General features: G+C 35.8%; 1 protein-coding gene across 4 annotated transcripts in view; it reads right to left on the bottom strand.

Moving 5' to 3' along the window:
- Positions 1–6294: 6294 nt before the first annotated feature.
- Positions 6295–23581, bottom strand: part of LOC106092389 (serine-rich adhesin for platelets) — an 829314-nt gene continuing 812027 nt past the window's right edge. The window contains exons 1-7 of one of the 4 annotated variants that reach the window (XM_059360352.1): positions 17955–18501; positions 13787–14410; positions 12366–12615; positions 11428–12259; positions 10021–10183; positions 9824–9930; positions 6307–8751 (exon numbers count right to left, since the gene is read on the bottom strand). In XM_059360352.1, coding sequence (XP_059216335.1) covers positions 7569–8751; positions 9824–9930; positions 10021–10183; positions 11428–12259; positions 12366–12615; positions 13787–14410; positions 17955–18137 — 3342 coding nt within the window. In that variant the 5' untranslated portion in view covers positions 18138–18501 and the 3' untranslated portion in view covers positions 6307–7568. Of the gene's footprint in view, positions 8752–9823; positions 9931–10020; positions 10184–11427; positions 12260–12365; positions 12616–13786; positions 14411–17954; positions 18502–23581 lie in introns of those variants that run through there. The other 3 variants (XM_059360349.1, XM_059360350.1, XM_059360351.1) reach the window with 3 other exon arrangements.

Raw genomic sequence — 23581 nt, 5'->3', positions numbered from 1 at the left:
CCATGTATTAAGAAATTGGATAAGTTGAGCGATAAATTTGAGTCATTAAATCAGCTTTCAAAAATTTTACAACTGTTTTTATACCCACCACCATAGGAGAGGGGTATACTAATTTCGTCATTCTGTTTGGAACTCCTCGAAATATTCGTCTAAGACCCCAGAATATATATATTCTTGATCGTCATACCATTTTAAGTCGATCTAGCCATGTCCGTCCGTCTGTCTGTCGAAAGCACGCTAACTTTCAGAGCAGTAAAGCTAGCCGCTTGAAATTTTGCACAAATACTTCTTATTAGTGTAGGTCGGTTGGGAATGTAAATGAGCTATATCGGTCCATGTTTGGATAAAGCTGTCATATAAACCGATCTTTGATCTTGACTTCCTGAGCCACTAGAGGGAACAATTCTCACACGATTTGGCTGAAATTTTGCATAACGTGTTCCATTATGACTTCCAACAACTGTTCTATGTATTGTCTAAATCGGTCTATAACGTGATATAGCTGCCATATAAACCGATCTTGAAACTTAACTTCTTGAGCCACTAGGGGACGCAATTCTTACCCGATTCGCACGACGTGTTTTGTTATGACTTCGTACAACTATGCCAAATATGATTCAAATAGATCTATAACCTAATATAGCTGTCATATAAACCGATCTCCCAGTTTGACTTCTTGAGCTTCCAGACGGCGTAATTATTATAGAATTTGGCTGCAATTTTGTACAACGGCTTCTTCCATGACCTTCAACTTACGTGTCAAATATGGTTCGAATCGGTCTATAGCCTGATACAGCTTCCATATAAACCGATCTCTCTATTTTATTTCTTGAGCCTGTAAAGGGCGAAATTTTTACTCGAATTGGCTAAAATTTTACACAGTGACCTCTACTATGGTCTCCAACATTTAATTCAATAATGGTCCGCATCGGACCACAACTTGTTATAGCTCCAATATTACAGCAATTCCTTTCTTTTATCCTTTGTTTGCCTAAAAAGAGATATCGGGAAAAGAACTCGACAAATGTGATCTATGGTGAAGGGTATATAAGATTCTGTCCGGCTGAACTTAGCACGCTTTTACTTGTTCCCATGAAAGAAGTTTAAATTTTTAAAAACTCCACCATGCAAGTTGCTCTAGCGTACTGACATCGCTATTCTGTTAATAACCCGTCCAAGTAATGCTCTAAGGCCAATTCCGTCCGTACAGCACTGTATTTTCAGTGGCGTGGATGTAGCTTAGAGTCCACGTTAAAGGTTGTAAGCTAAAATATGTCTCTATTATAAGCATAGATAGGCCTCAGGGGGATGGGCTAAGCACCCCCAGAGTTTTAAAAATTTCATTGGATTCGACAAAATTTGCTAATTTAATTGTTTTCCAAAGCATTTTTTTAACCGATCTAGATGATATTTGGCACAGTGAGTTCCGGTAGACTCCTACACCTTTTTGTTGAATGGTGTCCAGATCGGAGCATATTTGGAGGTAGCGCCATATAGACCAATCCTTCGATATGGAGTGAATTTTACATCCGATTTCGATGAAATTTGGCATAGTTTAATCCGGAAGACCTCTACACAATTTTGTTGAAAGCTGTGCAGATCGGACCATATTTCCATATTTGGATGTAGCTGCCATATAGACCGATCTCTCGATATAGAATGTGGAGCCCATAAGAGGAGGTATTTTCATCCAATTTCGATGAAATTTGGAACAGTGAGTTCTGGTAGACCCCCACACTTACTTTTAAGCCATAAACTTCAATGCTGCATACTACTCAACTTAAAAAATTTTTTCGCATGAAAAATTCAAAACTTTTCAAAAAAATAAAAATAAATAATATAAAAAATTTATAAAAAAATTTGTTTATTTTACGATATGTCTTCGAATTTCGAACTGCGGAATGCTCGAAAATCTTCTTAATTCGAAAAAATTAAGGAGTTACTACGTTTTTGAACTTAAAAATGACCTAGAAAATTTTAGGCCCAAAAATATTTGGATTTTGCGATTTTCGCATAGAAAATTTGGAGATATAGATTTCACCAGCACCGTTAAGGATAGACCTTTAATTCACGAACCAAATGGTGTTTTCGAAATTTCGGAGTTCGAAAATCTAAGGAAGTTACAGCAATTTCGAATTTACATTGGCGTTTTTTGCATTTTTTGGGTACTAATTATGCGGTTTGGGCTCATTTTTTTGAAGAAAACTCTCGGGAATCGGGTTAAATCACATGTTTTTGCCACATACTTCACTTCTGTATATTCAACTCAAAAAAATTTTTCGCATCAAAATTTTCAAATTTTGGCAAGGTTACCCCCTTTGGTAAAAAATATGGAAAAAAATAAAAATTTAAATTTTAAGGAATTTTGTTTAGTTTGCGATTTGTCTTCGAATTTCGAACTGCGGAATGCTCGAAAATTGTCTAAATTCGAATAAATGAAGGAGTTACAGCGTTTTCGAACATAAAAATAACCTAAAAAATTTTAGGCCCAAAAATAGTTGGTTTTTGCGATTTTTGCATAGAAAATTTTGAGATATTGGTTCTACCAGCACCGTTAAGGAAAGAGCTTTACTTCACGAATCCAATGGTGTTTTCGAAATTTCGGAGTTCGAAACTGATGTTGCTGCCATAGAAACCGATTTGCGATTTGACATCTTGAGTCTCTAGTGGGCGTGTCCGAGCTGAAATTTTGCTCGTTACGTTTTGCTATAACCTCCTATAGCCGTGCCAAGTATGGTCCAAATCTGTCTTAAATGTAGCTCTCATATAAACTAGAGCTGTCAAAATTTCGATGGCACTATCGATATTTAATTTTTTGACTAAATATCGTTAAATTTTTCTGTAAAATTAAGCAAAAATACTTAGGTATGATCTTGGACAGGAAACTGAATTGGAAGTGTCACATTCAGGAGCGTATTGAGAAGGCCCACCGATGTTGGGCACTATGTAGACGGGCCGTAGGCTCGAAAAGGGGCCTGAATTCAAAGATAGTCCACTGTCTCTACAGGAGCGTTATAAGACTTACTTACGCCTCAGTAGTTTGGTGGACTGCTATGGAGAAAAAGTGCAACATAAGGACCATACAACAGGTTCAGAGAACATGTTGTCTTGGCATAGGCGGAGCGATGATGACCACGCCCACTAGGGCACTGGAGACTATTCTATATAAGACTTAAGGCAATGGGAGAATGGATTGAGGATGGTAGCAGCTCATACCATCGCGGTAAAATCGAGGCGACGTTAGAAAATCTGGAAGGAAGGGAAGAGGTTTCCGATCGGATACCTGAGACCACACTTAAGGTCAAGTGCGAGGCACTGGTGCCAGTGGTACAGTGGACTGTCGGAACCCTAGTATTACCATCTGGAAGATCATGTTACACGGATGGATCAAAGCTAGAGGACAAGGTGGGCCTGGGGGTTTACATTGAAAACCCAGGGACTGAGATCTGTTTTAGACCGACTGACCATAATACGATCCTGCAGGCGGATATCCGGGCGATCACGCAATGCGGGAAGTGGTGCGGTGCTAACGCGAGGACGTCGAGTGTGAATATCTATACCGACAGTAAAATTGCCATAAGGGCAATAACAACCAGGACGGTAAGGTCTCGAAAAGTCTTGCAGTGTAAGAAGGAGAGTAACGCCTTCTCAGAGGATGGCAAAATCCGCATCGTTTGGGTGCCGGGCCATAACGGAGTAAGGGGAAATGAAAGGGCAGACGATTTGGTGGTGAAGGCCAGAGGACTGCCGTCAATAAACTTGGTTAACCCGAAGCCTTTCGGGTCGACCCAGACCGAGTTAAGCGCGAGGGCGACGAATGCGCATGCAACCCTGTGGAACAGCGAAACGGTCGGTAGAACAGCGAAAATCCTATGGGGGGATCCAGATCGTGAGAAAACGAGTCTATTACTGAAAGAAAGTAAGAAGGAGGTCAGTATAGCTATTGGTATCATAACGGGATACATAGGACGAATAATTTTTGAGCTTTCTTCGAAAAATGTCTACAATAGTAACTCTAGCCCTTTATTTCTCTCTAGTGTTTTTGTTTTCCTTGTTTCCTTTGTAGATAAAGTATTTTGTGTATGTGATAAGGAATTGAAGTAAATGGCTGCTTATTAGAAAATTTTTGTTTTTTGTTTTCTTCTTCATAAAATCTTGGTTTATCACCAATATTTATGTTTAGTCTCTAGTTAAAGTCTAGTCAGAGTTTATAAGGATGTATAATATCAACATTTTTCTTTAATAGATATTTGCTTAAAAAGTTAATTTGTATACCCACCACCGTATATTCATTTTGTCATTCCGTTTGCAACACATCGAAATATCCATTTCCGATCCTATAAAGTGTATATATTCTTGATCTGCATAAACATCTAAGACGATCTAGCCATGTCCGTCCGTCAGTCTGTTGAAATCACGATAGTCTTTAAAAACTAGAGATATTGTTCTGAAACTTTGCACAGAATCTTTTTTTTTCCATAAGCAGGTTAAGTTCGAAGATGGGCTATATCGGCCAATATCTTTATATAGCCCCCATATAGATCGATCCACCGATTTATGGTTTTGTGCCCATAAAAGGCGCATTTATTGTCCGATTTGGCCGAAATTTGGGACAGTGGGTTGTGTTAGGCCCTTCGATATCCTTCTTCAATGTGGCTCAAATCGGTCCGAATTTGGATATAGCTGCCATATAGATCGATCCGCCGATTTGGGGTCTTAGGCCCATAAAAGCTACATTATTACCCGATTTTGCCGAAATTTGGCACAGTGAGTAGCGTTAGGCCCTTCGACATCCTTCTTCAATTTGGCCCAGATAGGTCCGAATTTGGATATAGCTGCCATATAGACCGATCCGCCGATTTGGGGTCTTAGGCCCATAAAATCCACATTTATTATCTTATTTTGCTGAAATTTGAGACAGTGAGTTGCGTTAGGGCACTTGACATCATTCTTCCATTTAGCTAAGATCCTCCAGATTTGGATATAACTGCCATATGGAGCGATCCGCCGATTTAGGGTATTAGCCCCATAAAAACCACATTTATTACCCGATTTTGTTGAAATTTGGGATAGTCAGTAGCGTTAGGTCCTTCCACATCCTTGTTCAATTTGGCTTAGATCGGTCCAGATTTGGATATAGTTGCTATATAGACCGATCCCTCGATTTAAGGTTTTGGGCCCATAAAAGGCGCATTTATTGTCCGATGTCTCCAAAATTTCAGACAGAGAGTTGTGTTAGGTCCTTGCACATTCTTCTTCAATTTGGCGCAGATCGGTCCCGATTTGGATATAGTTGCTATATAGACTGATCTCTCGATTTTAAGTTTTGGCCCCATAAAAGGCGCATTTATTGTCCGATTTCGCCGAAATTTGGGACAGTGAGTTCTGTTAGGCCCTTGGGCATTCTTCTTCAATTTGGCTCAGATCGGTCCAAATTTGGATATAGCTGCCATATAGACCGATCTTCCGATTTAAGGTTATGAGCCCATAAAAGGCGCATTTATTGTCCGATTTTGTTAGGCTTTTCGACATCCATGTCATATATGGTTCAGATCGGTTTATTTTTAGATATAGCTACTAAGGCCACCGTAGCGCAGAGGTTAGCATGTCCGCCTATGACGCTGAACGCCTGGGTACGAATCCTGACGAGACCATCAGAAAAAAATTTCAGCGGTGCTTTTCCCCTCCTAATGCTGGCAACATTTGTGAGGTACTATGCCATGTAAAACCTCTCTCCAATGAGGTGTCGCACTGCGGCACGCCGCTCGGACTTGGCTTTAAAAAGGAGGCACCATATCAATGAGCTTAAACATGAATCGGACTGCACTCATTGATATGTGAGAAGTTTGCGCCTGTTCCTTAGTGGAATGTTCATGGGCAAAATTTGCATTACTTAGCACGCTTTTACTTGTTGTTATATACAAATTGGTCCAAATCTGAACATATTTCGTTATAGCTGCTATGGGACATAAGGTATGCATTTTTTACCGGATTTTGTCCAAAGGTGGTTTACATATATGCCCGAGGTGGTGGGTATCCAAAGTTCGGCCCGGCCGAACTTAACACATTTTTATTTGTTAAATTTTAATTTTTTATAATATTTTTTTTTGTTTTTTAATTTTAACAATATCATATACTGTGGGTAGTTTGCCATGTGTATGTCTGTCTATCTGTAGGTTTGGTCTAATTTTTTTTATGAAAAATTCTATGCCAATTTTAAGTGCTGACTTGGGAGGGAGCTATGGAGTTACAACTTAAAGAAAATAAAAATAAAACAATATTTTTTTTTTTTAATTTTTGTGGGTATATTTTGAAAATATATATACTTTTGTTATATATATGCAGGGGAAAGTTTTCCAAACAGTTTAACCATTTTTTTTTTTTGTTTAAAAATTTTTGTGTATTTCTGTTTCTTTTTTTTAATTTTACAGTAATGCAGACTTTTTGTTAAGTTTTTTTTTGCTTTGTTTATAGTAATAATAACTAATATATATTTTTTTTCATTACTACATTTATTGTAATTTTTAAGTTTTTTGTTTTGTTTTTTTTATAATAAAATGTTATATTCTTTATTATTATTATTATCCTTTGTAATAATTTTGGTTTCAACATTTTGTTTTTCGGCTTAACATTTGTTTTGGTGTTTAAAAAAAAATTGCTTTTCTCTCAATGTTAACATTTACTTTCATTTGCTGTTTTTTTTTTCTGTTATATAGAAGTATGTATGTATATGAATGAAGATTTGTATTGTGTTTAGCTTCAATAAAAATTATTATTTTATTATTTTGTTTTGGTTTTCCATTTTTTTTGTTTGTTACAAATAAAAAAAATTGTAAAAAACTTAAAAACAAGTTAAAAAGTTAAAAAACTTAATAAAAAAATCTTAAAAATATCAATAAAACGTCTTCAGGGTTTGTTTGTTGCATTCGTTCGTTTTTCTTATTCAAAATAAAGTTTAATTAAAAAATTAATAATTCATATTTTTACAAAAATTAAAATAAAAAAAAAAAATAAATATGCACAACTATACAGCTTAAAATCCATATTAATAATTAAAGAGAATACAATTTTTATACATTATAAATTACAAAAAAAACAAAATAATTATATAAACACTTTATTATTAAATATTACTAAGGTTAAAAAACAAAAAAAAAAAATTATAAACATTTTTTTTATTTTACATAAAAATTGTAAATTTAAAAAAATTAGATAAATAATTAATTCTTTATTTCATATAGGCTTTGTAAATGAAAAATAAAAATTTACAAATATAAACAGTGAGTTTTTCTTTTACACAGTTATTTTTTTGTAAGAAAAAATTTAAACATTTTAATTATAAAAATAAATATATTCGTTTTTAAGTTTTTTATATATTAACAACAATTATAATTGACTTGAAATGTTTTTTCTTATAAGAAAAAACTTAAAATAAAATTTTTAATTTTTTCCACTTCAAAAAAACACTTTTGAAAACTTAACAATTTCGAGTTTCTAAATAAAATTTAAAAATTTTTCATTTTATTTAAGTCTTGAGATTCGAGGATTTTTTTTATTCCAACATTTCTTTAAGAACTAACACCTCCATTTTCGGCATGCTCCAAGACTGTGTAGGTTTCACCCATTTCGGTGCCTGCTAATTGTAAATCACCGGTGGAATGTGCTGCCGGGGGATGGGTATGCTTATGGGTGGGCGATTGGTTAGGCGTGGAGGCTGAGCTCTTGGGTTTGCGAAACCAATTGCCCAAGCGACGTCTGCCCAGGGAGCCTCCGGTTGTCTGGCCTTCATTGTGATTAGTCGCCATCGTCGTCGTCGTCGTCGCGGTAGTAGCTTCCAAACGTTGCGTGGACTTCTTGGGCAAGGTATCACTGTATTTGAAAGACTTGGCCGGTGATTCAGGCACTGAGCTTTCCCCCGATGTATTGGTTTGATTGCCATTACCCAAAGCACTATTCAAATTGGCCTCATACAAAAACTCCTTCAGCCTTTGTTGTTCATTCTCGGCTCCCTCATAGTCGGATTGATCCGAATAGTCTCTCTCCTCAAAGGCATATTCCAGGCCTGGAATTTCCGATATATACAAGGCCTTGCCACTAAATTGCCTTTCCAAGGCCAAGGTGTTTAGGAAACGCTGTTTCCTATTGGCCGAACGAAAGCTAAAGTCATAACACTTATCCCTGGCCTCACAGTAAATCCTTAGCGAGTTCTTTATGGTATGGCCAAACATTTTGCCATCTCTCACATTCACCACCCGACAGCGATCCAGAAATATCCTTCCCTTATATATGAAATGTGATCTCTTGATGATGTCCCTCTTGCAATAGACCAATTGATTATCGAATAGAAACAGCGTACAACTGCTGTTCCAGAGATTTTGCTTTTGTCGCGTTGCATCGATTTGCACAAAAAATCTGCTGCTATGCAAATGCAAAGGGGGACCTTTGAAATTTTGGAAACTTGCCTGATGACGGGCGATGGTTTCACTATGACGCTTGCCCTCATTCACTGCCTCGGTTATGGATTTCATAGCCTCCAAGGCCATGTCTATGGTCTCTGTGGTATCGGGTATATCCAATTGGCTAACATCGATTAGTTCATATTCATGCAGGCTAAATGGTGAAGGCTCTGCCCCTTTGCTGGAGGTCTTTATGATTTCGGCCAAATGCAAGGGATAACGACAGATGCGCTGCACGGGAGCCAACAAATGCGCAGATAGGGGAAGTTCAGCTAGATTTTCCGATTCGCGACAGCTGTGAAAAAGGAAGAAAGTTGTGGTTGGTTAGAAATATTGGGTAAAAAATTTGTAGGTTAGGTTGAAAAGAGGGTGCAGATATTATACCGCCCCAAAGCCAGTATGGACATACACCTAAGCCAGCAATCGGTTTGTTATGAGCTCTCTCATAATTATAACTAAACAAGTAAAAACGTGCTAAGTTCGACCGGGTCGAATCTTATATACCCTCCACCATGGATCGCATTTGTCAAGTTCTTTGGCCGATGTCTCTTTATGGCACGAAATAGCTGTTCTACAAAATTGAACAATGACAAATTAGACCACTCAATGTCCGTGTAGAATTGGTCCAAATCGGACAATATTTGAGATTAATATTTAAAAAATTTGTATACCCATCCCCATAGGATCGGGGTATACTAATCTAGTCATTCCGTTTGTAACACCTCGAAATATTCGTCTAAGACCCCATAAAGTATACATAACCTTGATCGTCTCGACATTCTGAGTCGATCTAGCCATGTCCGTCCGACCGTCTGTCGAAATCACGATATTCGGTCGATTTCGATTTCGCGGCCGAACGCGAAAAGCTAGCCACTTGACATTTTGCACAGATACTTAATCTCGATGTAGGTCAATGGGGATTGTAAATGGGCTATATCGGTTCAGATTTAGATATAGCTCCACTATAAACCGACTCCTTGAGCCCTTACAAGCCGCAATTTTTGTCCGATTTGGTTGCATGTGGTGTTCTGTTATGACTTCCAACAACTGTGCCAAGTACGGTCCAAATCGGTCTATAACCTGATATAGCTCCCATATAAACCGATCGCCCGATTTGACTTCTTGAGTCCTTGCAAGCCGCATAGAAGCTTTAATTTTTGCTGGTTTGACTGAAGTTTGGTATGTAGAATAGAGTGATGCCCTACAAATAAACATATTTTGTATAAATTTTTAGCAGAATCTATGGTGGTGGGTTTCCGAGATTCAGCTCGGCTGAACTTAGCACGATTTTACTTTCGTTTTACTTTCTTTACGTTTCCCCTCAAAACTACCTTTTGTTACACTATTAGTATGATTTTAATACTTACTTATCTAATATGGTGCGTGCATCTTTGACCCTTTCATATGACTCCAATTCGATTAAAGCCCTTGGATATGAATTACAATACGTGGAATAGCATAAAAATCCTTTGTGCTAAAATAAGAAAATTAACAAAATTTGTTAATTTTTTTTAATATAATTCTTTAAACTTTTTTTCTTCATAAAAATTAAATCAATGCTTACCATTTTCAAAAAGACTTTGCCCACTTGATTCTGTTCGATACCTTTGCGTAGAGCATCTAAAAATTTCCTTTGAAATTTATATATGGCTGTAATATTGGAGAATATCAAGCGTATACTGTTTGGTGAGAATATATCGATACGTTTGCTCATAGCAGGAAGATAGCTAAAACATAAAAAGAGAAAGCAAAAAAAAAGCAAGTTGAGAATATGAGAAAAAATAACATTAAACGTGCCAATTAAAAAAAATTAAGTAAAAGTATGCTTTTATATTTGAGGCCTTAAAGTATGCAGCGGCAAAAGTACTTTCAAACTTTTGTTTTTTATGTAGCAAAAATTTGAAGTATTTTATTAAAAAATAAATAAAAATTGTAATAGGACAAATTTTTGGGGTTTTTAAAATTTTAAATCAATTTTAGGCCTAAAAATATGCACTAATTTTTTTAAAATAATTTATTGAAAATAAAAGTCGAGAGATTCTTAAAATTTTAATATTTTTAAATTTTAAATAGCAATTAATTTTAAGCCTTGAAATATGCAACAAAAATATGCAAAACACTTCAATTTGTTACAATTTATTTAAACCGATAAAAGCCGAAAGAATTTTAAAATTTTAATATTTTTGTTTTCAAATATCAATTAACTTTAAGCCTTAAAATATGCAGCAAAAAATACCTAGGTTGTTTTTTTATATTCTTAGAAGATACATTTCAATATTTTTGTTTTTGTTTGTTTTTTTGGAACCAAAACTTAAAATTTACCCTTAAGAATGATTTAAAATTTAAAACAAAAATAGGCTTTATTATTATTTTATGGCTAAAAGTAGGCTTTATTAACTTATGCCTAAAAATAGGCTACGTTTTTTTTTGCCAAATAAAATTTAAAGAAAATTTAAATGCAAATTTTTTATTGAAATTTCTTAGAAAATGTGTTTCTTTATTTCTGGTGGGTTTGCGCATGATGCCCTAAACATATGCAACACTTTTTTAAGTTAAATTTTCTTAGCTTATTGCATTGATACAGCTTAATGCATCATTCCAATATTTTCACACACACATTCTGCCTTAATTTTGTTTGCATTTTCAAGTGGGCGTGTGCATCAAAGAAGCCTTTATTTCAAGCCAAATATCAATAATTGAAGCATACTTATAGGTTTCACTAAATTAATTTTCTTAAGTGAATTTTTATTTTTCACCGATTTCTCCACAAACAAGCCATTTAATATCGCTAATGATTAAAACATTATATTAAATGTTTCCATTGAATCCTTGTAAATTCAACTGATTCATTTCATTTCCTATGCGAAGATTTTCCTGTCATTATGCCATTCAGTTAATTTTCCCATTATCTCATAGCCTTTCAACCTTTAAGCGGCAATTTTTCATTAAAAATCATTCAGAGCCAACTTACCCTTCACATATAGCTTGCAATAATTTGACATAATTAACTTCGGTATCCAGCAGTTCTTTCACAGCACTACGACGCAATATATCGGTGCTGCCCATTAAAACGTTAAGGCTTTGAGAAGTCGATAATATCGTTTGGCCATTGCCTGTGAGTGCGGAGGTGGTGAGGGTAGAGTTTGTAGATGATGTGTTGAGGGTACAGTTATCCTGCTGTTGTTTTTGCGTCGTATCCTCTGATAGATCACGTTCATTGTGCTGTTGCTGTTGCTGGTGCTCTCCATCCACCACTAATAATGCGGAGCACAATGATGATGGCGGTGGTGGTGGTGATGATGATTCAATTACAATGGTTGTGACATTGTGCTTATCGATGATAGTGCTATTACAATTATCCTCGGAGCTGGTGTTAACGGGCGTACATGGCGCACTAGAGGATGTATTCAACATTTGACTATCGTTGACCATTGATGACGAGGATTGTGGCAGCGCTGAGGGCAATGATGGCGGTTGCTCATTAATTTGCATGTGACCCATAAGCTGATTTTCCTGTTCCTTTTGTCTTTGCTCCTCCTCGACCATGTGACGCAGAAAAAATGCATCTGTATCGGGTGAATGAATGACGCGCACAAACTCTTTGGGAAACCAGCCCAATTCGGGATCTAAAATCTCTTCCACCAGGCTGACATCCTCCTTTTTAATGCGACCAAACCACCAGGGGCCTATCTCTTTGCGCAATATCTCAATTAAGGTGCCTTTTTCCAAGCCCAACTCTTGTGGTCCGGCAGCAGTGAAATTGTACAGGACTTCAGCATAAATGGGATAATAGGAGGAGGAGACTGAAATGAATAACAAAAAAAAAAAAAAATAAAAGAGATGTTTATTAAAATGAACTTTAACCTTTTTCTGGGAGATAGGAAAACTGAAAAGTGTTGTTAGGCATACCTTCTTCATGTGAGGTAACACTGTCACTGTCACTATCATCCAAATCATTTCTTGTCATCCCACATGATTCCAAACCATTGGGCTGACTAAGCGACCTTGTGGGCAATGATTCGGGTGCTTCGCGTTCTCCATTACCATACATGCGTTTTAAGAGTTTTGTCTTATTAAGAGCCTCCGAAACCGTTTGATCTGTAATCGAGGTGACTTTGGCAGAATTAGTGCGTCGCACACTTCTTAAGCGAAGAGAATTCTGAAAATGAAATGAACAAAATTAGATTTTTTTTTGAGAATAACAACCTTAATCAAAAATAGGATAAAATGGACTAAAAATTAAAAAAAGCCTTTGTTTAGAAAAAAATATTTTTAAATTTGTTGCCTACTTTTTGGCGAGCCAAAAAATATATTTTGCTCAAAAATCGAAATGTTTTAATTTTTGACTTCATAAATTTAAATTTAAAATATATTTTTAAAAAGTGCTGCCTACTTTTTGGCGGGCCACAAATTTCTTTTGGGAACTAACAAAAACTTATGCATACTCGTATGTTTGGATAAATTTTGCTTAAAAATCTATTGTTTTTTTGTTGAATGACTATTTAGAATATTTTGCAAAATCACCTTGAAATAAAAAATTCAAACTTTTGTCAAGTTGAATTTATATCAATTTATAAACATCATACAAAACTCAAGTCTACTTTTTTTATCGAGCCTCGAAGCAGGCAATATTATTTTTAAAATAAAGATCTAAGCCACAATTTTGTCACCCTTAGATTTTTTTGCCCAGTTTTTAACTCAATGCACAACTTTCGATACTTGAATTCTTTGTGCCTACTTTTAGGCTAACACATAATTTATTTTCACTTCTAATATGAAAATATTAAACGTTAATTTTTGACGCTGATGTTGCTAATTTTATATCGCCTTGTTTGGAACTCGCAACACAGCTTTCACAATATGATTTTCTAGCTTATTTCAGGATAAAAAAATTATTGGAATATAAATATTTAATAAAAAATTATAGTTATTGTCAAATGCACTTCCAATTCATTTATTGCCTACTTTTAGGAACACAGAAAATTGTTTTGGAAAACATTTTTGTTAACTGTTTTTTAATCAATTAGTCAAATTGTAGGCACTATCGTTCGTTTAAGATCAAATTTCAAGTTTTATGTCTTAAATATTTTGCATACTTCTAGGCTGACAATAAAAAATTGATTTAATCTAAATTTAATTTACTACTTTTACCGGAAGAACTCTTTTTCCCACAAAAATATTATTTTTAGCCAATTTTTTTCTTTAAAATTTAGTCAGCCTTTGGGCACTATCACTCCCTGTTAATGTACTGCCTACTTTTAAGCTCAAAATATGTTACACTACTAAATCATAATTTTCCCTTGCAATATATTGACCTGACAAACACTTACCAATCCTTCTTGCTTGCGGCCAACCAACAGGCCAGCACTGCTGCCACCACCAATGCCATTAGTGGAACCATTCAAACTGCCACCATTGGCTGCCAAAGCTCTAGCGAATTGCTCATCATTTTCCAGTTCGATTTGTATGCCGGAATCACCGCTGTTGCATTTATCACGGCGATTATATTTGGTCTTACGCCTTTCCTTCGATGAACGCCATACCAGGTGGCCAAATCTGTATTTATTGCTGCTGGTGCCATCGGTAACATCCGCTGTTGACATTTCTGTATCGGTGACCATTAGGTTGCCCCCAGCGCAGTTGTCACTCACAGCGGATGGTTGCTGCTGATTAATTGCGGTAACTGCTGCTCCATTTGACTGTTGCTTATTGAAGTTGGTTAAAGTACGCTTGAATTTCTGTAAAACTCCAACATTTTGTGGTACTGCCACTATGGCACTATTAGATGTTGGAGCATTGTTTGCAATGGCATTCTTACAATCAATTTGACTAGTTGCTGTGGTGGTGGTTACGTTGGAGGTGTTGGTATAGGATGAATTACTAGAGGGTACTCTTTGGTAGTGGTCTCCCATGTCGGTGAGGGAGGGACTGGAAACGGCACGCATTTGATGAGACTGCAAACGAAAGAGAGAAAAAAGGGAAAAATTAGAAATAATGTCGTGGTTTTAAAGGAAAAAAATGCAGGCATACAATTATCATATTCTTTGCCTTTAATTACTTTTTGTTTTTCTTCTTCGACAGTTACATTTAGTTTTTTTGTTCTATTTTTTGCTTAACATTTTTCCTATAATTGGATTTGAGTACTTTGCCACAAATGAATTTTTATTTTTTTTGTATTTTCCAGAATTCAGGTGACTCGGCAGAGAATAGAAAATTGATTTATCATTTTGTGGCGTTGTCGTTTATATTTTATGCTATAACTAGGCTTAAGGGTTTTTGCCAACTTTTAAGTTTCCCACAAATATTGCATTGTCATCAGCAGAAAAGTTCAAACAAAACTCAAAGTTGAGTAAAATGCGAAAAAAAATTAGATTGGAAAAAAATATAATTGTGGTATTATTTGGTTTTGGTATGTTCATGCTCATATTGAAGGGAAACATTTAGTGTTGAATCATAGCATACTTTCAGGTGAATTTTTTAAAATGTATACAAACGCCCAAAACATGGTGAATTTTATAACAAGACATGAAATATAGATAAAAATTTTACTAAATTAAGAAAGCAAGTTTCATATATATTTTTTAAAATTAAATATTTTTAGAAAATGTTGACTACTTTTAGGCTAGGAAAATTTTATAGGTGAGAACTTTTAAATACCAGAACGAAAGTAAAATCATTCTAGTAAGATTATTTTATCTTGCAAATTATTTTCTTTTTTGGATTTTGTAGGATTTAAACTTCAGACTTTACTTTGAACTCTCCATTTTGATCTGTTTATCAAAATATTTGCTAAAAAAGCTTGGACTTTCTTCAACTACTAAATTTCCCATAAACATTATATTAAAGAACAGAGGATACTTCTTGGACTTCCTAGATTTAAATAAACAACGAATAATCTCAATTGGCATTAATTTTTCTTCACTGATTATAATGAATTTCTTTAAACTCAGCAAAGTTATTGCATACTTTTATGAGAAAAATCTTAGGCTATTTATGAGACCACCAAAGATGTAAACACTATGAAAACGACATCTAATATCTCCTAGAGTGGTCACCTGATTTTTGAGAAAGTATGTAATAATTTAAGAAGGGGCTTAAATATATTGAATAGCTTGACACTAACCGAAAGATATCCCGCTATAACCTTGATATTAATTGTCCTTATTTCACGAATAGTGTTGTTGGAGCTAACACTGTCCTTACTAAACGTAAGCACAGAGAAAAGTTATTTCAAACAAAGATTTCTGCAAAATTTTTTTTTTTTATAAAAAAGAATTTAAACTTATTTGCCCCCAAAAATAGGCAGCAATTTTCATGTCGACCATCTTAATGAATTAAAATAAAACAAAATAATATTAGATAAAGTAAAATAAAACAACATAATATAAAATAAATAAAATAATAAAATAAAATAATAAAAAATGTAAGCCAAATCGGATAAGAATTGCTCCCTATAGGTGCTCAAAAGGTCCCGGGAGATCGGTTTATATATATATATATATATATACCATACTTGGCATAGTTGTTGGATGCACAAAACACTTTGTGCAAAATTTCAGCCAAATCGGATAATAATTGCGCTATCTAGAGGCTCAATAAGTTATGGCTTATTAGATTATGAACCGAGCACGAATTTTGAAGGTTGTAGAAGAAGTCAAAAGTTTCAACCAAATCGGATAAGAAATGAGCCCCCTACGTGCTCAAGAAGTATAATCGGTAGACTGGTTTATATGGGAGCTATATCAGGTTATGAACTGATTTAGTTCGTACTCGGCACAGTTGTTGGATGGCAAAACCAGGGCTGTGGAGTCGAAGCTGGAGTCGGACTTTGGTTCGGAGTTGAGCTCGCTTGCTACGATTCCTAATCGGTTTGCGTTTTCGGCTTAATAGTCCGACTCCGACTTGGACTACGACCCATTATAGGCGCCGATCCGATCCGACCAATCTCTCGATTAAGGGTCATGGGCCCATAAAAGGCTCATTTTTTATTCGATTTCGCTGAAATTTGGTAGAGTGAGTTGTGTAAGGCCCTTCGACATTTTTCTTCAATTTGGCCCAGATCGGTCCCGATTTGGATAGACCGATTTCTCGATTTAAGATTTTGGGCCCATAAAAACCGTATTTTCGAAATTTTCGAAATTTCGGACAAAGAGTTGTGTTAGGCCCCTCGATATTTTTCTCAAATTTGGCCCAGATTGGTCCAAATTTGGATAAAGCTGCCATATAGACCGATATCTCGAATTAAGGTCTTGGGCCCATAAAAGGCGCATTTATTGTGCGATTTTGCTGAAATTTGGTACAGTGAGTTGTGTTAGGCCCTTCGATGTTTTTCTTCAATTTGACCCAGATCGGTCCAGATTTGGATATAGCTGCCATATAGACCGATCTCTCGATTTAAGGTCTTGGGCCCCTAAAAGGCGTATTTATTGTAGGATTTCGCTGAAATTTCGGACAGTGAGTTGTGTTAGGCTCCTCGACATTTTTCTACAATTTGACCCAGATCGGTCCAGATTTGGATATAGCTGCCATATAGACCGATCTCTCGATTTAAGGTCTTGGGCACATAAAAGGCGTATTTATTGTCCGATTTCAATGAAATTTTGTACAGTGAGTTGTGTTAGGCCCCTCGACATTTTTCTTCAATTTGGCCCAGACCGGTTCAGATTTGGATATAGCTGCCATATAGACCGATCTCTCGATTTAAGGTCTTGGGCCCATAAAAGGCGCATTTATTATTCGATTTCGCTGAAAACTTTGAGTCAGATACAACCATAGATAGATTTAGTGCTCATATCAACCAGTTAAAGCTTTCATATAAACCGGTAGAAGCCCTCACATAAATCGATTGCCCCATTCAAAAATAATCCACATATAAATTAAACTATAATACTCAACTTGTGCCACAAGTATTCTATTTACTAGGTACGCAATATTAAAAAAAAAAACAAACAAAAAATTGGTAAACAAAGCAATTTTATCAATACAAAATATTTCTTAATACAGATAAGGCTGACATCGTTCGCATCTATGTTTTATTAGGCGAATTAACACAAAAATAAATGTTCCCCATAAACCATGAATCACTTTAACCCAGACGTGCCAAGCAACTTGCACATACCTTTTGTCCCGAATGGCAATAAATAAAGTACACACTTTTAATATAGAACAAAAATACCATCATCATCATAATTATTGATTAAAAAATTATTATTTAATCTTATCTACCATACTACTACTCCTGCTAATGACTACAAAAAAATAAAGCAAAAGGAAACGACACACATATTTGTCTTATGATGAATGGGAGTTAATTGAAAAAAAAAACGCCAATGGCTTTAAAGTTTCTAAAGCAGTGGAATGTATGCCACAGCTCTGGGTAGATAACAAAGCCCCTAACAACAAGCAGCACTTTAGACTAAATAAATAAAACAAAACAAGTTCGTGGTAAATTACAAATTAAATGTTGCATCACATTGGAATGTGATTCAAGATGATTACCATGGTCTCCATTGCATTTGGGCAATGTCTCATTTGACGACGATCATAGCAATCATTGGCTATAAGCCAGTTGAGAGATTTCTTCCAATAGTTTTCATCAGAGGAAATGGGTCGTGTATCGAAATCCCAAAATTTGACCAGGCCATAGGTGTCCATAAGCACAGGGATTATGGTTTTCTTCATTTTGTTGAATTCTGTACAACTTTAAAACTTTGTTGTTGAAAAATTTTGCTCTTTAAAATTCACATAGCAATTAATTAGGCTTTTCTTTTTTTTTTAAACCCAACTTTACATATATTCTCAAATTATTTTTTTTTTATAATTAAATCACATTTAAATCTTTGATCATAGGCTCTTTTTAAAATCAATTTTATTTCAATTTGTTTTTAATTTCGTGTAGGTCGATCGTTTTGTTGTTTTTTTTTTGTAATTTTTTCGAAATAAAAATCGTTATTAATAACAGGTGTCACCGTAGGTAATGATAAATATTAACTGATTGCCTTAGAATGTGAAAAATGCCGATAACCAATAGCACTGAGAACGAGTACGACTCTCCATATGCTGACTGGCTGCCGGACAGGTTGAGAAAATCCCTCAGACATATGCATGGAAAACCAACAACAACACCATTTTGAATCCAATAAAACCAAAGTGTTACCTTACCCTTGTCCGCCAATGTAGATATGGGCGTTATGTTCATACATATACGAGCACACATTAAAGTTGGGAAAAAATATATATAAGCGACCAACTCATATCACTTTCAATTGAGCGTTTTTTTTTTTGTTTCTTGGTTTGGTTCTGCACTGCATGGCAAAGAATGCCATATGAACAAGTGGTTATTGTCTAAGGTAACAGGTATGACGCTGCATTTGAGAACAAGATAATAACGCAGCGCAGGGGGTGGTATGATCAGTAAGGTTAGAGATATGATAAAGTGGGACTATGGCGCCCTCTGGCGGCTCAAGAGCTCAAATCGAAAGATAGATTTAGTTGAAACTAGATGGCCTGGTGTGCTTCGCTGTGTGCTTATTAATTTCTTAGTTGTACCTACATGCCAAATTTCAAACCTCTAGCTCCATCTGCACAGAAAGTACCAAATGGTACCAATTGAGGTACTAAACGTACGTTTTTTCCCGTTACCCGTACTACTTTTCAATTTTTTTTTCACCTTCATCAGTTTTCAACAGATGTCTTTTAAGTTAAATTTCAAAATTTTAGCTCTATCCATCCGCCCTGTAAAAAGATCACCCATCATTAAATTTAAGTCATCTATCATAGTACCTAAACGCCAAATTTCAGATCAGCAGCTCCATCTGTTCTATATGGTACTAATTTTGGTACCAAAATGTACGAATTTCAAAGGGATCACTTAGTCACCCATCATATTTTTCTTAGTTGTATCTACGTGCCAAATTTCAGGCCTTTAGCTCCATCTAAAGAGAAAGTACCAAATGGTACCAATTTTGGTACTAAAATGTACGAATTTTGAATAGATCATTTAGTCATCCATTATTAATTTCTTAGTTGTACCTACATGCCAAATTTCAGACCTCGTGCTCCATCTGCACAGAAAGTACCAAATGGTACCAATTGCGGTACTAAACGTACGTTTTCTCCCGTTACCAGTACTACTTTTCAATTTTTTCCTTTCACCTTCATCAGTATGCAACAGATGTATTTTAAGTTAAATGTCAAAATTCTGGCTCTATCCATCCGCCCTGTAAAAAGTTCACCCATTTCGTACCTTTTTTGTACTTTTTTTAGTACTTAAATGTACTAATTTGCAAAAACTCTTATAGGAACCCAATTAAGGTTGTGATAGTGTATCTATGATCCAAAATTAATAGCTTTAGTTCAACTTATATAGAGAAAGTACCAAATAGTACCAAAAGCGGTACTAAAAGTACTATTTCTTCCACTTCTGGTACGATTTTCCAAAATTTTTTTCTCCAAAATTTATTTTTATGAGTCGTTCATTATTCAATTTCACAATTCCAGCAAAATCCGAAAATAACTGCGCCCTCCAGTGGCTCAAGAAGTCTTATTGGCAGATCCGTTTATAAGGCATCTAAATCATGTTGAGAAGCGATTTGGACCGTATTTTGCATGGATGTTGGAACTTATAACAAGGCACTATGTGAGATATTTTAGCTGAATGGGAAATAAATGCACCCTCTAGCGGCTCAAAGAAGCCAAATAGGAAGATAAGTTTATATGGGAGCTATCACTGGAACATAGACTATACTGTTTTTTATGGTGGCCAGTAACTCCAGTCCTGCTGATGAATTATCTGGCCATGGCTGTTGAAGTCATAGAAAACATTGTTTGCCGAATTTCATATAAATCGAAAAAAATAATTGCGCCCTCTTGCGGCTTAATCATTCAATTCGGAATATCGGTCTATGGGAGCTTTATTTTAACATGTACCGCTTTGGTACATGCTTGGCAGAGATGTTGGAGGTCTCAAAAAACGCCAAAAGCGCCCACTAGGGGCTCAAAAAGTCATGTCGGAAGTTGGGTTTATGTGGGAGCTCTGTCTGAGCATACACCGATTTGAACCATACTTAGAATGGATGTTGGAAGTCATAACAAAGCACTTAGACTAAAATTCGAATGAAATCGTATAATAATTGCGCCCTCTAGTGGCTCAAGACTTCAAATCAGGATATTCGTTTATACAGGAGCTATATATATTAGTTTATGGATCGATTTGTTGAAAGTAAAAACAGAACCCTACGAGCAAAATTTCATACAAATCGAAAAATAAATGCGTCCTCTAGCGGCTTAAGAAGTCCAAACGTATGATCGATTTTTATGGAAGCTATATCTAATCATGGAACGATTTGGACAATACTTGCTAAGAATTTTGGAAGTTATAACAAAGTATTTGGGATGTTTGTGGTATATTTTAGCTAAATGAGATAAAATTTAGCCCTCTAGCGGCTTAAGAAGCATAATCGGGAGATCGGTTTATATGGGAGCTATCTCTGAACATGGAAAGTAGTAGTATTGGTACTTGGCAAAAATGTTGAAAGTTTTAACAAAGCACTACAAAAAATAAATTTCAGCCAAATCGGACAATTGCGCCCTCTAGCGGTCCTAAAATAAAACTTATATTTAAATATGGACCCATCTTGACCGCAATTGGGATGGTTATTCAAAGTTATGACAAAGCGTCATGTTCAAAATTTCAGCCTAATCCGATAATAATTGCGCCCTCTAGCGGCTTAAAAATTAAATTCAGGAGATCCGTTAATAAGAGAGCTATATTAGGTTATGGATCGAGTTGGAGTGTATATGGCATGGATGTTGAAAGTCAAAACAGAATCATGCGTGCAAAATTTCATCCAAATCGAAAAATAATTGCGACCTCTGGCGACTCAAAAAGTCGAAACGGAAGGTCGGTTTATATAGAAGCAGTATCTAAAGATGGACCGATTTGAACCATATTTGGCATGACCATTTTTGAAGTCATGACAAAGCACAGTGTACAAATCCTCATTCAAATCGTATGATAACTGAGCCCTCTAGCGGCTAAAGATGTCATATCAAGTGATACTTTTGATTTGGATCACTTTTGGCATGATCATATTTGAAGTCGTGACAAAGCACAGTGTACAAGTCCTCATTCAAATCGTATGCTAATTGAGCCCTCTAGCGGCTGAAAATGTCATATCAAGTGATACTTTTGTATGGCAGCTACATAGAGCTGGCAAAATATCGATGCCACTATGGATACTATCGATATTTTATTTATTGTCTGAATATCGATAATTGCGCCCTCAAGCGGTTTAAGAAGCCAAATCTGGAGATCACTATAACTAAACAGGGAAGCCACCGTAGCGCAGAGCTAAGCTCCTATGACGCCTAAGTTGAAATCTTGGAAACTAATAGAAAACCTTTTCAGCGGTGGTTATCCCCTTCAAAGCTGGCTACCATGGCTACCATGCCATGTAAAAACCTCTCTCCAAAGAGGTGTCGCACTACGACACGCCGTTTAGACTCGTCTATAAAAAGAAGACCTCTTATTACTAAGCTTAAAAACTTTAATCGGATTGAATCACTGATATGTATGAAGTTTGTCTCTGTTGCTGGAATGATCTTGGGCAAATTGTCATTTGCATATCTAAACATTGACCGATTTGAACCAAACTTGGGCTGTATGTTGAAAGATATAAGAAAGCATTATGTGCTAAATTCCAACGAAATCAAATGATATTTGCACCCTCTAGCGGCTCAAGATATCAAATCTGGAGACCTTTTCGAAATCAGATAAGTTTATTCCGGATATCTGACTGTATGAAATGGGCACGCCAAGACCTAATACTAGTCACCGTACCAAATTTACGCGAAATCGGCTAATAAATGTGCGTTTGATGGGGACCAGACCTTAAATCGCGAGTTAAGCCTTTATGACAGCTATGTCCAAATATAGTCCGATTTGGATCACGCACGATCATTGTACCAATTTTCAGTGAAATCGGGAAATGAATGCGTTTTTTATGGCCTCAACCCTTAAGTCGGAGGGGGCCAGATCAAGATACAGACCGATATAGTCCATCTACGAACTGATACAGCTCACTCCAACAGACGGGCGGACAAACAGAAGGACGGACATGGCTATACACTTTATAGGGCTGAAAATTTACATTTCAAAGTGTTACAATTGGAGTAACAAATTCCCCATTCGTCGTGGTGACTGCAAAAAATGGCTAACTTTTGAGCAAAATCTTCACTCAACTGATCATATCTCTCCTTCTATTACATAGAACACAACAACCAACTAAACAATTGGCACTAACTTATCTTTGAGCAAAAATTCTCATAGAACCACTTTACAAACGAACCATTCAAATGAGAACAAAATGGAAAGACAAACAAAATGAAAAACAAAAAACACAAACTACACTCTACCAACATATCGGCTAATAATGATTGAGTGGGTATTAGTTTGCACGACAACATAGTGTTGGGAAAAAATAGAAAAACAACAGAAGAAAAAAATTCTTTGTATCAAATTAAGATAAGATATGCAAATAAAATGTATTAAGTAATGCAAGCAAAAGGCAAATAAACTCAGTCAAGTCCATGGTGTTTTAGTGGTAATGATGGGGTGGTGGCAAGCAGCTTGCCCGACTAGCTGATAGATTCCAACATTTAATCACAGTTCTTTCAATTCATTTCATTGAAGGCATTCAAATGGTTGATTAATTAAATCTACACATATCTAAGCATGTATGCGTGTGTGTCTATGAAGGTATATCTATGTAGTATTTTTTTGCTGGGTTTATTGTCATTCATCCTCAGACCAGAAGCCCTGTGTGTATTCGAATGCTGGTATCTGACAAGCTATTAGATACAGTGAAAGGCCAAAGGAGATATACCGCCAACAAGTTGAGTATATCTCAAACAACAGAGATACGCGTACAATGCCAACACCAGTACTGTTGATTTGTTTTATTTGGTTTGGGTAAACTGATATGTTATGTCACTCTATGGGTGCTAAGCTTCCTCCAGCTTTGGCTTCCCAGAGAGTTACAATACATCAGATATAGGGTTTTGTCTACATAGGGTTTCCTGTTTGTCGGTCTGCAAACATTTTATCATTTGCATCCCTCAAATTA

The sequence above is a fragment of the Stomoxys calcitrans genome, chromosome 1, assembly GCF_963082655.1.
Source record: "Stomoxys calcitrans chromosome 1, idStoCalc2.1, whole genome shotgun sequence".
Classification (NCBI taxonomy): domain Eukaryota; kingdom Metazoa; phylum Arthropoda; class Insecta; order Diptera; family Muscidae; genus Stomoxys; species Stomoxys calcitrans.
This window is presented reverse-complemented; position numbering and strand designations above follow the sequence as displayed.